We start from the raw sequence: 14,956 nt of genomic DNA on the forward strand, positions 1-14,956 counted from the left end.
AGAATAATATTTAAATAGAATAGTGAAAATGGATAGCAAAAACTATGGATGTACAAGTGGGGCGATTAGCGATTATTGACTCTAATCTCTAATCACCTCGCTAACTACACCGCCTCAGGCGGTTAATAGTTTTGAGTAATTGCCGGTTAGCGGTTATTTATGCCCAAACCGCATCGCCGTAACCGTCTGTCAGGTATAAGCCTTTTATGTCTGTTTTAGTGTTTTGGGTCTCTTTTTAGGGCATGTTTTAAACGATTTTGGGATTGTTTTGAGCATGTTTTAGTGTTTTTGTATGAAATTCTATACCAAAATGACCGTTTTGGTATACTATTTATATATATAATATATATTAGGGTAAATGTATCATAACTCCCTGAGTCGGAATGCGATTTAAAAATGGTCCATCACTTTTTAAAAATGAGTTTTAATTCCTTTAGTTTTTCACGAATTTGAAATGAGTCATTCCGTCACTTTTTCGCAACTTTCGTTAGTGTCACGTTAGCCTTTTTGGAATATCACCTTAATATATATATATATATATATATATATATATATATATATATATATATATATATATATATATATATATATATATATATATATATATATATATATATTAATAATTTTATTTAAAAAGAAAAAAATTAGATTAAAAAAAAAAACAGGGTTGGGTGTGGCTGCTGGTAGCAAAAAGGCTAACGTGACACTAACGGAATTTGAGAAAATGGACGGAAAAGTGACGGAGAGACTCATTTCAAATTCGCGAAAACTCTAAATCAGGGAGTGCTGATACATTTACCCTATATATATATATATATATATATATATATATATATATATATATATATATATATATATATATATATATATATATAAGGATAGATGGTTAGTGGTTAATAACAGCTTTATCGCACCATCTTAGATGGTTAGCGGTTAATAATTGCCTGTATTTACAGTCCTAACTAAAATGATGAGCCGAATGCAGGTGATTTGAAAAGGTAAATAGCTAAAGTAGAAAAAATGTGATTACTTAGCTAAATTTTAGATAAACATGTGCTGAGTTGGATACGAATACTCTTATGTCATGAAATCCATATTTAAAATAAATCTCACATATTAAAAATTATTGAGATTTGAGGTGCATACTCAAAGTTTCATTGATTGAAAAGAATCCAACCCATCACTTGCTTACTAAGAAAATTATAACCAAACAGTTTTATGAAATTTCTATAAAACACTGTTTATTCTTTCACAAAAAAAAAAAAAAAAAAAAGAAGAAGAAGAAAGAAAAGGTTTCCAGATACTGTTTAATTAATTGGGGAAGGATTTTTTTTTTCTTTGTTATATGCTAAAAAGAGGATTTATGATTTTTGAACGAGTTTGTACATGGACAAAAATTTCTTACAAATCGGTTTGTAGAAAATTTCATACAACCTACCCACATATAAGATTGACGTGTATCCATTGACGTGAAAATCACATATTGTTTTAATAGCATGTGCTTCTCATATGCTTTTTTAATAGCATTAATTAAAAAAAAAGAAAAACATGTTTTTTCACATGTTTAAAAGACACATGTCACTCTTATATGTGGATTGTATGATATTTCTTAAAACTGATTTGTAGGAAATTTATGTTATTGTACATGTATACAAAGTATTATTTTGTATTTTGGTGTATAGGATTTCGAATACCTCAAAAGAAAAAACAATAAACAAGTATTTAGAGAAACGACACATATCTCCCTCAACACCTTTAGTTGTAGTATTCTTCTTTTTTTCGAACAAATAGCATGTGCTATCATTAACTCTGAAAAAGTCCATAGGCTTACATCTTGAGAGTAAGGGACAAGGCCTCCCACTCTCTAAGCCAAAAGGATCTGACTTAGTTAAACAGCTGCTTAATCAGAAATACAAATTTTACAAGAATAACAATTGAGTCTATCTTATAATAACGCTCACACTTTATAAAAAGAGGGCTAATCTAGCATCAAGCCAACAAATATTCCGATAAAATTTGATCCAAACACAGGCAGACTGTGACCAGAGAAACAAGATAATAACACAAACACAAACATGCAGAAACACCTAAAACAGCTGCCGACTTTGAGGGAAGGAAGCCAAAGGCGCCGGACGGCGGTGCGTGTAAGACATGTGCCGTCACTGATACCCCTAGATGAAGATCCAATGCCGTAGAACCCATAGCCACCGTGCACGACCTTAAAAAAATGGAGTGTGGCCCACACGCGCACCAAATAGTAGAAAACTCCTAGCGTGGGGCATACGCGCCGATCACCGACGACTGACACGACCAATGCTTGCGGCGGCAGGAGTGGAAGACGACTGGTAGGCTTGTCAATTCGGGTTGGCGAGTTGGGTTCGTGTCGACCCGGCAGGTTGGCTGGTTGAAGTACAACCCGATTAATAATCGAGTTGGAACGGGTCAACCCGATTGTGATTATTGTTATTTTTTTTTTAAAAAAAATAAAAATAAAAAATAATTCAAAAAAAAATGCTATAAACGGGTTCTCGGGTCGTAAACGGGTTGGTGGGTTGGAAACAATTTAATCGGGCCGCAATCGGGTTGGCGGGACAGCCCGCGGGTTGACCCGCCACAAACGATTCTAATCGGGTTGACTCGATTATGACCCGAACATGATTAGCCCAAACTCAAACCTTATATTTTTGTGTCGTGTTTGTGACGGGTTCGCGGGTCGTGTCAAAAATTGCCAACCCTAACGACTGGGAACGCGATTGTGAGCCGCGTGTCATGCAGAAGTCGGAGGAGAAGAGTAAATTTGGCTTCCAAAATCAGATAAAGAAGGTGAAAAAACTGGCCAAAAAACTCTCCGTCGACGACACGTTTAGCTTGGCTACTACCCCGGAGAAGATGACATAAGTTGAACAATCCTGCCAAAACGAAAGAAAGAACAACAAAACACAGGAAAAAAAAATTTACCATAGCCCAAAAAGGCTATAGGAGGGTCAACTACCATCGGATCTACCGGGAGAACAAAAACACTGCAACCCTAATGGTTGGTAGAAACTTAGCCTCCATTGGAAGCACCAAGGAGGGCCAAAAACACTCTATCACCCTAAAGGCTAGGAGATAAAATAGCACCGGGAGGAGGGAGGCAAGGGAACCTCCCTCCCCCGGCGGATCAGAAACTCTCATGCTTTCTCTCTCTCTTGAGAAGATAACAAGTTGAAGTTTTGGTTGTAGTATTCTTCAAACCTTAAAAAGCTATAATTAACTGCCAAATTATTAGCCATTTGCACTTAACTCTGCCATTAAGATTTGTTATTAATTTAAATGGCAAATGCGTGAAATGTCATTATACCTCTAGGTCGGTGTGTGAAAAATATTAAAATACCATTAAATTAAAAAAATAAAAAAATAAAAAATCTTTGGGGGAGACCCACAACGAGGTCGCCTCTGCAGTGGTGGGTCTATGGTAACCTGCAACTAAGTCTCCTCCAAAAGTTGTGGGTCGCTTGGCCATGAACAAGTTTTTTATTTTTTTATTTTAAGACCTAATGCAGAGATTTTATCATCATTTTGGGTCCCTTCGTTTGATTTAACCAAAAATCTTAACTGGAACTTTTTAAAACGAATTTGTTAAGATAAATTTTCATTATAGAATTTAGATAATCTTTCGTTATAAAATAAAAAAATGTTAAATTTATAACAATAATACAATAACCCCTCATATGGGGTGGGTCTCATACACCGAGGCTTACCCTCATGTAAGGGGTTACTGTGTAATTGTGATGGTGTTGTGTATGAATCAAATCTCATAAAAATATTCTAAATATCCAAATAGAGTAATGCTACATATCATCCTCTTGTCCTCCTTTTGTCCTCCCAAATTTGATGTGACTCTTAAAATCACCATTGAATTTATGATAGATCATTATAACATGGTTTGTCGGATAAAAAAAAAAGGCATTTGCTTCGGCCTTCAGGACAATTCTAACCGTACGCCCTGCCAGTGCACATTAGCACGCATCCCTTATCTTGCGCCCCTTCCCAAGCCCAAACAAAAGCCTGCCACTGCAACTTCCATGTCCTTGAGCTCGGTTTGACTCTGTTTCGAATGTAAATTCTCAATTTTTTTACATCCAAAACAAAAACCCAATACTCCCTTCCTCTCTAAATTTCTGGGTTTTTGTTTTTTCGGAGAGAGAAACAAAGGCAAATACTGAAAGCTGTGTAAATGGCTACAGATTTGCCAGAGGGAACCGTGCAAAACATACTGGACCAAGAGTCTCTCAAGTGGGTCTTTGTGGGAGGCAAAGGTGGTGTGGGCAAGACGACTTGCAGCTCCATCATCTCGATCCTTCTCTCTAGGGTTCGCTCCTCTGTTTTGATCATCTCCACCGACCCTGCCCACAATCTCAGCGATGCGTTTCAGCAACGGTTCACCAAGACACCAACTTTGGTTAATGGGTTTTCCAATCTCTATGCTATGGTACTGTTTTTATTCCATTCTTCTTTTCGAAGGGTTTATGGGTTTTTTTTTTTTTTTTTTTTTTTTTTTTTTTAATTCTTTTGTGAATTTTGTATCTTTTGGTGCCTTTTTGGGTTCGTGCAACAATTTGACATTGAAATTTTGATTTATTTTTTGAATTTTGGGGATACCCAGATTGGGAATTAACTATCTTTGGTTGAATTCTGTAGCTTTTGATGTTTGGTATGATCCTTTGTAGGAGGTTGATCCTAATGTTGAGAATGAGGACGTGGGCAGTGCCGATGGAATGGACAACCTGTTTTCTGAACTAGCAAATGCAATTCCTGGAATTGATGAGGCTATGAGCTTTGCAGAGATGCTGAAGTAAGGATCTTGTTTAATTCTAGTTGATTATATTGAACCTTCCAAATTCATCACTTCGCTATTTCTCACTGTATTTTTTTCAAGTGAATTGAGAATCCTTATGATTCACAGTAGTTCAGAGTTGACTAAAATCAAGGTGTTGGAGGATTACATTTTTTCTAATAAAACTTTTCTTATCAAAAAAAGAGAGGAACTGAATGTTAGTCAGTAGACTTTTCATCCATACCAAGTACAGGCATTCATCAGGAGTTTGCTCGAGTTAAATAGACTAACTAGATCAAAGATGGTCTCCAAAGGGGTTGGCGTCTGTTATATTTACTATTTAGGTGGCATTTTATTGATTGGTGAATCTGTTGAGGGGGTGAATGCAGTATAAATTTTAAGAGTTATCCTTAAATCTTGAGTTGTTTAAAATAAGTTGGACCAAATTATTATTATCTCGTGTTAATCAATGCAAGTAAAGCACAATGTCATTATTTTGACCCTTTATTCACCTTATCAATTAAAGATATCTTCCTGAGATCTATTAATCTTTTCGTTGCAGACCATGCTTGGTACTTGCCAAAGTTACGATACTTAATGACAGAATTGGAGTCTTTCTCAAGTTTCATGTTGTAGAGAAGATTTTTTTTTCCCATTTAATATATGATTCTAGTTGTTCACAAGAGTCCTTGTTATTGACTTCTGTTAACCAAATTCAATTTTGTATAACATTTGTTTGCATGCAGAATAAAATGAAAATGACTCACTTAAGCATGTTTATGTGATACATTTCTAATGGCCTATTCATGCATATGCATCCCTTCTTTTTTAAACAATTATCCAGAAATTTGTGGTCATTCTTTTCTTTGTAAACTGTGCTTCAAATGCTATTCATCAACTTGACTTTTTTGTGACTTATTTGAATGAACTCTCCTGCAGATTGGTGCAAACAATGGATTATTCTGTTATAGTCTTTGACACTGCCCCAACTGGCCATACACTGCGGCTGTTGCAATTTCCATCAACCTTAGAAAAGGGTCTCACGAAAATGATGTCTTTGAAAAATAAATTTGGTGGTATAATCAGTCAGGTATGTTCTTTGTATTATAGAGCATAATCATACAATCTGTTTTTTATGCCTTTGCAATAGAAATATGAAATTTTTTATTTTATTTTTAGTAATCGAAATATCAGTAAAATATGCAACTCAGGTACACAAGTAAACAAGAGAAGTACCTAGCTAAAAAGAGAAAAACGGTTTAGAAAATCATGAAAACCAACCAAATTACGAAAGTCTAAAGCAGCTGCGCAATGGTAAAGAGTATTGAAGTAGAAAGACTTTTGATTCACCATCGTCCTCTCGCTGTCTTCGAAACTCCTATCATTTCTTTCCCTCCAAATAAACTACAAAAGGTAAGACAGTACTATCTTCCAGACTTTTGAATTTTGGGGACTGCCACTCAACGCTCTCCAACAAGCGAAAATATCAACCACTGTTCTAAGCATAACCCAAGTTAGCCTACCACAACTAAATATGGCACTCCATAAGGCACAAGCAATCTCACAGTGGAGAAAAAGATGATTTACAGACTCCCCACACCTCTTACACAGACAACAACAATTCACCACAATAACATGCTGCTTTCTTAGATTATCGATGGCGAGGACCTTCCCTAAGGTACCAAGCAAAGAACGCCGCAATCGTGGGGACCGTACTCCACCAAATACTCTTCCAAGGGATGAGAGTATCGTCATATGGGACAAGGACGTTATAGAACGATCTAACGTCGAACAACAATCTCTTGGAAAGGACCCAACAAAGCTGGTTTTCACCTCCTGGCTCACTCTAGAGAGGAGTACAACAAATTGAAGAACGAAGCAAAGATATCTACCTCTCAATCATGAGTTGCTATGATAAAGCTTACATTCCATTGACGGGAGCCACTAGAAAGCTCCAAATGATCCATCACAGAGACATCCTTAATGTGAGTTATACTGCATAAATTCGGGAAATATTCCTTGAGGGCCTGATCTCCACACCATGTGTCATGCAAAAATTTAGGGTGTGTTTGAAATTGCGATTTCGTAAACCAAAAGTGTTATTTTAAAACAAACTGCAGAAAATAAATCGTTTGGAATTACGTTTTTAAACATTTGTGATTTGAAAATGCAGAAAATCTGTTTTTTTCAAATTGCAAGAAATTGGGTGCTTTTTTGAAAACACACCATTTTAGAGTCTAAACTGCGATTTTAAAGGCCAAACTGTGATTTTGCCAAACGCTTAACTGCGTTTTTAAAATTCACGTTTTCAAATCACACATTTTAAAATCGCAAACCCAAACAAACTTTTAATCTTTGAGCCATCTCCCACTGTTATGACTAGCAAACTCTCCCAAACCCTTCATGATATTTTTCCATAACCCCACCTCATATGACCCATGAACCTCATTGGAATACCACCCACCCCACAAGTTACCATATTTAGAATCCATTATGACTCTCCACAAAAGCCTTTCTCTCATGCATATAGCACCATGCTCACTTCCTCAAAAGAGCACGATTGAACAAGAGCAAGTTTCGAACCCCCAACCCACCCTTAGAAATCGAAGAACAAACCTTGAACCAACTTACTAGGTAATATTTGAACTCTTCACCTAGCCTACTCCACAAGAATTCCCGTTGTAGCTTGTCAATGCGATTGGCAACACTAGTCCAGAGGGAAAAAAGAGACAAGAAATTCGTTGGCAAATTGAATAGGGTGCTCTTGATCAAGGTAATCCTTTCACCCTTAGACAAATACATCATCTTCCAGCTAGCCAAACGACGCTCAATTTTCTCAATGACACCATCCCAAATAGATTTGGCCTTAGCGTTGCAGCTTGTCAATGTGATTGGCAACAACAATCGGGAGGGAAAAATTGACAAGGAATTCGTAAGCAAATTGGATTGGGTGCTCTTGATCAAGGTAAAGGTAATCCTTCCACAGTTAGACAAATACACCCTCTTTCAGCTAGCCAGACAATGCTCAATTTTCTCAATGACACCATCCCAAATAGATTTGGCCTTAAAAGAAGCTGCCGACAGAAGACCAAGGTACTTCAAAGGCAAAGAAGAAATCTCGCAGCCCAAAATATCGGCCAATCTAGCAACATTAGTGACATTCCCCACAAGAACCAATTTTGGCTTAGCCATATTAATTTTCAAACTAGATACAGCTTCAAAACATAGAAATAAAGCACATAGATAGTAGAGATGGTTTGGGTTTGCCCCGCAAAATATCAAGGTGTCATTTGCAAACAAAAGGTGAGAAATGCTCAAGGCCCCAATGTTCCAAGACCCCGTAGAAAAACTTGACAGAAGCCCCCCATTTTCAACAACATATAACATTTTACTTAAAGCCTCCATGGCAATGACAAACAAGAAATGTGACAAAGTAACCCCGTCTCAAACCTCAAGAGCTACTGAATAATCCATAAGAATTGTCATTCACCAAAACAAAAAAGCGCACCAAAGAAATACAAAACTCTATCCAAGAATGATATTTTTCTCCAAAACTACACCTTCTCAACAAATATAATAAGAACTCCCAATTGACCTTATCATAAGCCTTCTCAATATTCAATTTATAAAGAACCCCAGGCTCACCCAATCTAATCCTACTATCCAGACATTCATTAGCTATAAGAATGAAGTCAAGGATTTGTCTACCTATGACAAATGCGTTATGGATCTTCGAGATAATCTTCTCTACAACCCTACTCAACCTATTGGGGAGGAATTTAGCAATAATCTTGTAAACTCCACTTACTAGACTAACAGGGTGAAAGTCCTTAACTTTGATAGCCCAAATTTCTTCAAAATGGGAGCAATGAGAGTGGCATTAAGATTTTATTCAAACTTGTGGCGTGAAAATCATGGAACACCCCCATAACATTTTCTTTAATCCATTCCGAGCAAACTTGAAAGAAGACATAGTAAAACTATAAATCGAGCTTCACCCGATTTTTCACTAGGAAATCGAGTGACGTTGAAGCCTCCCCCCATGCACCACGACAGGTTCCACCGACTAAGCAAGCCAACCAATTCTTTCCGTAAAAACCTTCTATCATAATCGGAATTAGGCTCATAGACACCAGCAATAGCCCAAGGAGAATTCATCTTTAATGTTTCTAAATGAGCAATAGTAAACTCCCTCACACACTCTGATTTTCTCCACAACCTTCCTATCCCACATAAGCAAGATACCACTAAAGGCCCCTTTAGAAGCTCAATTAATTACACCAATCCATGTGCTGACAACCCCACAAACTACGCACAACACATGTGGAAATAAACTCTAATTTAGTTTCCTACAAACAAATAATGCCTGCCTTCCATTGTCTTAGCATGTTTTTGAGTCTCAAACGATTGTCTCCCTCATTCAACCCTCTCACATTCCATTATTACAACTTGGGCTTCATAAATAACCAATCACAACCCTTCCTTGCCTCTGCCATGGCTAACACTACCACCTTTTGTGTCATAGTTGATGGAACATGATATCCTTTTTAACTCTCTACTTTCCTTATTAACCAATTTGGAACTAGAGGCCGACTCATTATGGGAGTGACTCACTTCAATGGCCGTAAACAAGGCCATAAGTTCCTCTTTAAAACTCACATGAAATCCCCACGATATAACGAATTTCTTTCACACTCACAAAGATACATTAACAAGAGCATCACTCTTAACCACGCCACCCATGTCACACCCAACCTAATAATCATCTCAGATGATGCAGCTACTATCTTGGCCCTTAACTCCTCATTTCTCTAGCAAACCGAGTTAGCCACTTAGCTTTCGTTCTGGCCTACTTGCTGAGCCAAACAAGGAAAACCTTGAGAGACCTGCTAACGCTACTACCAAAGTTCAAAACAGCAGGCCCAATGATGAGAAGGACCACCTTAGCCACCTTATCAGCAAAATCTGATTTGGGGGGGTGGAAGAGAGATAGTTGCTTCAGCTGATAACTGGAGGCTCCACCGTGGACGGCATACTTCCAGCTGGCAAAATCACGACATCAACATCCCCCAAAGAAATCTGTTTGTCTCGCACTCTAGCATCCAGGGCATTGAGGGCTGCCAGCGAGCCCACTGGAGGACCACTGAGCTGGGCAAAGCTTGGATCCATGTGACCCATATCCCTTCCCTCCAAACCGGTTTTCTCAACCAGTTCTTTACCCAAAGTAGAGGCCAACCCAGCATGTGATTTCATAACTCACTTAAAAGTGGGCTTGAGGTGGAACACGTGTTTCACTTGCTGTGGAGGCGAGCCTTTTCTTTGTTTGCATGCTGGCTTTGACTTGCGGTAATGGGCTTTGGATAATGGTATGGGATTTTGGTGAGAGTTGGGCCCTCACTGGAAGTTCTCCGCAACAGAGTTGGCCTCATCCAAGTTATTAAACTCTTTCAGCCCAATGTATTTCAACCCCTCATCCGCTAATGCGAGAACCTGATCCGCTTCCCTTTTTATTTTCTCTAGCTGACTTCTCATATTTTGAAGGGTCCCACTAACACCCAACACGCCACCCCTTCATACATACATGCCTCCTCACCTTTCCCTTTGACATTGAGGAAAAACCACCCACAACGTTCGAATGTAAGCTTCTGGCGGGCTGGTGTGGTAACGGAGCTCTACTCCACTTGACAAGAGAGAGATCAAGAAAAACCACCACCTTTCTCAGCCAAACCGCATAGCTTCTCCAACCCCACCTATCTCCCCTATGGTATTACAATAAGGCCTCTCTGACCAACACTGCCAAATACCGTCCATTAGAGCATCTATGAGCTATGAAAGCTTTGTTCCCATTTGCTTGACATTTCAACAAACTCGGACGCCTCTTCTCTTCAAACCAACTCCTCCATTGTGGTTGCCAGCCAAGCAACAGCCCCTTACCGAACGACATTGCTTGGGAAACCCCTCGACACCTTTCAACCAAACGTAACATAGTCCCCCCTTCTACTACTGAGAGCTCAAAGGCTTTAACCTCAACATGAAACCAAATCAAGAAACCCATTGCCAAAAACCAAATTCTCCTCATTGCACTATATTTGGACACTTATTCTAAAATCATCTCTAGTTGTATCCACCTTCCTCAGCATCTTTGACCATGTCTGATGCACTAATGAAAGAATAAAGTCGGTCATGTTATTTTTGTTGTTGCCGTTGCCAATTGTTATGGTTTGAATGATGCAAACTCCTTATATGATCTATCACTTATGTGTGAACATCTATCAGATGTGGATCTGGTTTTGTTACTTTTAAATATTATTTTGGTCGTAAGCTAGCAGCGGTTCGATTACTAATACTAATATATCTCTGGTGATATTGATTATGTGAATGAAAAGCTTTGAAATTATTCATTGCAGATGACCCGCCTCTTTGGTGTTGATGATGAATTTGGTGAGGATGCAATTCTGGGAAGGCTTGAAAGCATGAAAGACGTGATTGAACAAGTTAATAAGCAATTCAAAGACCCAGTAAGATTGCCCTCTTCATTACTTCATTGACCTCATTTAGTTATTCTTTATTGCTTGATTTCCAAATATTTCTGTTGAATCATACATCTGTAGTAAATATGTATAGAAGTTAAAGTCAATGTTTAAATCCTTAAAGTTTTAAAGCAAGGGTTCTAAATTTATCAGGAGGGGTGTGAACTAGTTTTCATAATAGGTTTCGGAGGGCTGGAAGCTTATTGGGCATTGGAAGTCTAATGAAAAAACCTATAAAAGGCATGGGAAGCTTTTGTAATTATTGTTCATGAACTACGAAAACAAAACTATGAATAGTTTACTATAAACTTAAAAAGATACATTTCATATGATAATCAACTGCAAAGGTGAATTACCCTCTTCCCCCTGTCTGGGGTTTTTCTTTGTTTATTCAAAAAAATAAATGTAGGTGCTCTATCATCAATTATGATTATTTTTTATTCAGCAAAAAGTATAATTATTATTTTCTGAGCTTCAGTATCCGTTAATTGATGTATTACTTATTTCTGATATTAATGATGATTAATTAATCAATTTAAGAGTGATTGTATTCTTTAATCAAAATTAACTACTGATAATCTTTATAAGAGAGATATTGAAACCCTTGGAGAAAGATAATATTGGAAGTACAAAGGTGTTTGAAAAGCATGGTTTCCTAACAGTTCGATGGTGTATTGCATCCCTCTTAAAAGTGCATCTCTGCTGAAGCATGATTTTCCCCCCCTTTGTGCCTGCAAGTACTTGCAGTAACTATGGGAGTAAATTACATTGGCATTTTTGTGGATATTTATCAAAAAATAAATATCTTTTTTTATTATTTGTTCTTTTGGACTGCTGCGTTCCTAGCTCCCTTAGAGATTAGCTTTCATGATTTTCTTGTTCTTTTTTTTTTTTCTCCGTCTTAAACACTTCTCTTATACACTCCATGTATACTTGACTACGCTTTGCGTTTTTTAATGATATTTCTCTTACTTATCAAAAAAAAAATTGTGGATATTTATCCCAGGGACATTATTTTCTCTTTCTGTTTCTGGAATTCCTGTAGTGATTGTTATGTCTAGCACTTTAAGGTGGTGTAACCTGATGATCACTAGCTTGTTGAATATTTTGCTTGTGCAAAGCATCAAGATTCAAGGCTCCGTTAGTCACTACAAGCTAATATAATATTTTAATGTACAAGATTTTAATTTATCTATCAAAAAAAAATATTTTAATGTACAAGATTATTTTAAAAAAAAAACAAAAATGATTTGGTGTCAACTGGATAGAGGTATTGTTATTGCTACTTTACATAGGTGTATGCTAGACATGGTTCTCTCTTTTGTTTTTCTTCTTAAATCCAGATGAGTCAAACGTGCTACTAAATCTGCTAGAAGTAAAAGCGCTAGGACTTGTGGTGCTTATTGTGATTCTACATGACTTGTCAGAACTTCATCAGTCAAGTTTGTGTTTAGTTTCTGAATGTTTTGCAGTTATTTCTTAAGCACTTGAGCTGATGTTCCTTGTTTATTGGATCACTCAAAATCGTATTGAATTGAATATCTGATTGTTTTGTAGTTATTTCTTAACGCACTTTTATTTCCCTGTTGGCAGGACTTGACAACCTTTATCTGTGTTTGCATCCCAGAGTTCCTCTCCCTTTATGAAACAGAGAGACTGGTCCAGGAACTCACCAAGTTTGAGATAGATACACACAACATTATCATTAACCAAGTACTTTATGCTGAAGAAGGTGAGTTTACATGTTCTATGCTTCTTCTTTTTCCCTTGGGATAATTTTTTGCTTAGGACAAATGTTATAAATCTATTGGTATGTTTTCTTATGTAGACGTAGAATCTAAATTACTCAAAGCTAGAATGCGGATGCAACAAAAGTACCTTGACCAGTTCTATATGTTGTATGACGACTTTCACATCACGAAGCTCCCATTGCTGCCAGAAGAGGTAAAAGCCAATATTCTTGGAATTTTTAAAAAGAAAAATCTTAATTTGAAATTCTCTTTTCACAACATACGTTGACCAATCTTATCAGGTAATAGTTCAACAAGTCGTGAATTATCGTGAATATAGGAATGTTATGATTAATTCCAAATCAAAGTTGTGAAAAGATGCGTGATTTGTCTCTCTATCCCAACGTACTTTGCTCCTCATTGAACTCAGACCATTCTTGTAGAGTTTTCTGTAAATTATTCCCACTATTAATTGTTGATTTTTGCTTTTTTGTTTTCTCGAAAGTGATGAATTCTTTATTAATCCTCATGCCGAACTGATAACCTGATCTGAAATTTTTTATTCTAGATGGGGTGTAAATAAATCACTTTACTTATTAGCATCAGCCAATTTGACAAGCCAGTTGTTGATTTTATAGGTTACCGGGGTTGAAGCTCTGAAAGCATTTTCACCTCGTTTTCTGTCGCCGTACCAACCTTCTACCAGTAAAGGCACAGTGGAAGAGTTGGAGCAAAGAGTATCCACACTAAGGCAGCAGTTGAAAGATGCTGAAACAGAACTAGAAAGACTTAAAAAAGGAAAACAAAAGGTCTGATGATGCTCTGCTCAACAGTATTGCCTCTGTTCCTTTTTCCTTTCCTCATTCTTTTCATGTTTGCATTCAAATGGCACCATCTCCCTGCTTTAGGCTGCCAAGTGAAGTCAATCTTCTATTTTACTAATGGTTGACATTTTCTGTAGCTCAACTTATTTGCATTTTTTTGAACATGAACCTTTCTTATATAGTTAGTATATTTTGTTGTAATGCGATCAATGATTTAGCAAGTGTAATTCATTTATGAATTTTTTTTATCATGATCTATCTCTATAATGACAAATTCATTTTTCTTTTTTAATTGATACATAGATTTTGAGATTGATGAGAATCTAGATAATATGCCAGTATCTTCTAGGCGTGATGAATGCTATTTGTAGCATTTGCTAGGTATTGGACGACCCAAGGAAGATGAATTAGTTTTTGGTAGCCTTTAAAAATCTCCTTTTTCTCCATTTCTTGTAGGATTTTAATGAATGGCCTGATTGTTTTTCATTTGGTAATTATGTTGGAGAGACATTTATCACCATGTAAATAACAGGAACTTCAGTTTGTCAAAGTGGTAGTATGTTATTTCTGTACAAATTGGACCTAAAAACTGTATTTTGAGCAATGAAAATATCTATCCTAGAAATGGGAAAATTTGCTCCATGGGAGCAGGAAGAAAGAAACATGACACAACAACTACATATTTGCATGATTGAGATCACAACAATTACTTGCTCGAATTGTTAGCAGTTTGTGCAGGTAATGTGAAAGACTTCGTATGGGACTCACATGTCCAAATAAATTTTGAGCTAATCATATACTCGGGTAGGTGGGTGTTATACAAGATTTCTCACATTACCTACTCAAATCGCTAGCAATTCAGGCAAAAAGTTGTGGATTCTTATCCGGTTTTGCATGTGTGCTGCTGGCAGTGAACTAGAAGCAATTCAGCAGCGAGTTTGCTTGGATTGTTGTTGGTGTGTTTGGCGTTGCATCTCTGTCCAAGCTGTAACACTCAGTTACGAGAAGTTGGAAAACTTGATAACTGAAATATGTTGGAAAACTTGATAACTGAAC

The 14,956-nt window shown here is 37.0% G+C and overlaps 1 protein-coding gene across 1 annotated transcript; it reads left to right on the top strand.

Moving 5' to 3' along the window:
• Positions 1-3,979: 3,979 nt before the first annotated feature.
• Positions 3,980-14,151, top strand: LOC133864257 (ATPase GET3A). The gene is made up of 7 exons (XM_062300542.1): positions 3,980-4,471; positions 4,710-4,834; positions 5,756-5,906; positions 11,224-11,334; positions 12,940-13,078; positions 13,175-13,290; positions 13,715-14,151. The coding sequence occupies exons 1-7, from the start codon at positions 4,217-4,219 to the stop codon at positions 13,889-13,891; spliced, it is 1,074 nt and encodes a 357-aa protein (XP_062156526.1). The 5' UTR covers positions 3,980-4,216; the 3' UTR covers positions 13,892-14,151.
• Positions 14,152-14,956: the final 805 nt, after the last annotated feature.

This window comes from Alnus glutinosa, chromosome 3 (assembly GCF_958979055.1).
Source record: "Alnus glutinosa chromosome 3, dhAlnGlut1.1, whole genome shotgun sequence".
Taxonomy (NCBI): Eukaryota; Viridiplantae; Streptophyta; class Magnoliopsida; order Fagales; family Betulaceae; genus Alnus; species Alnus glutinosa.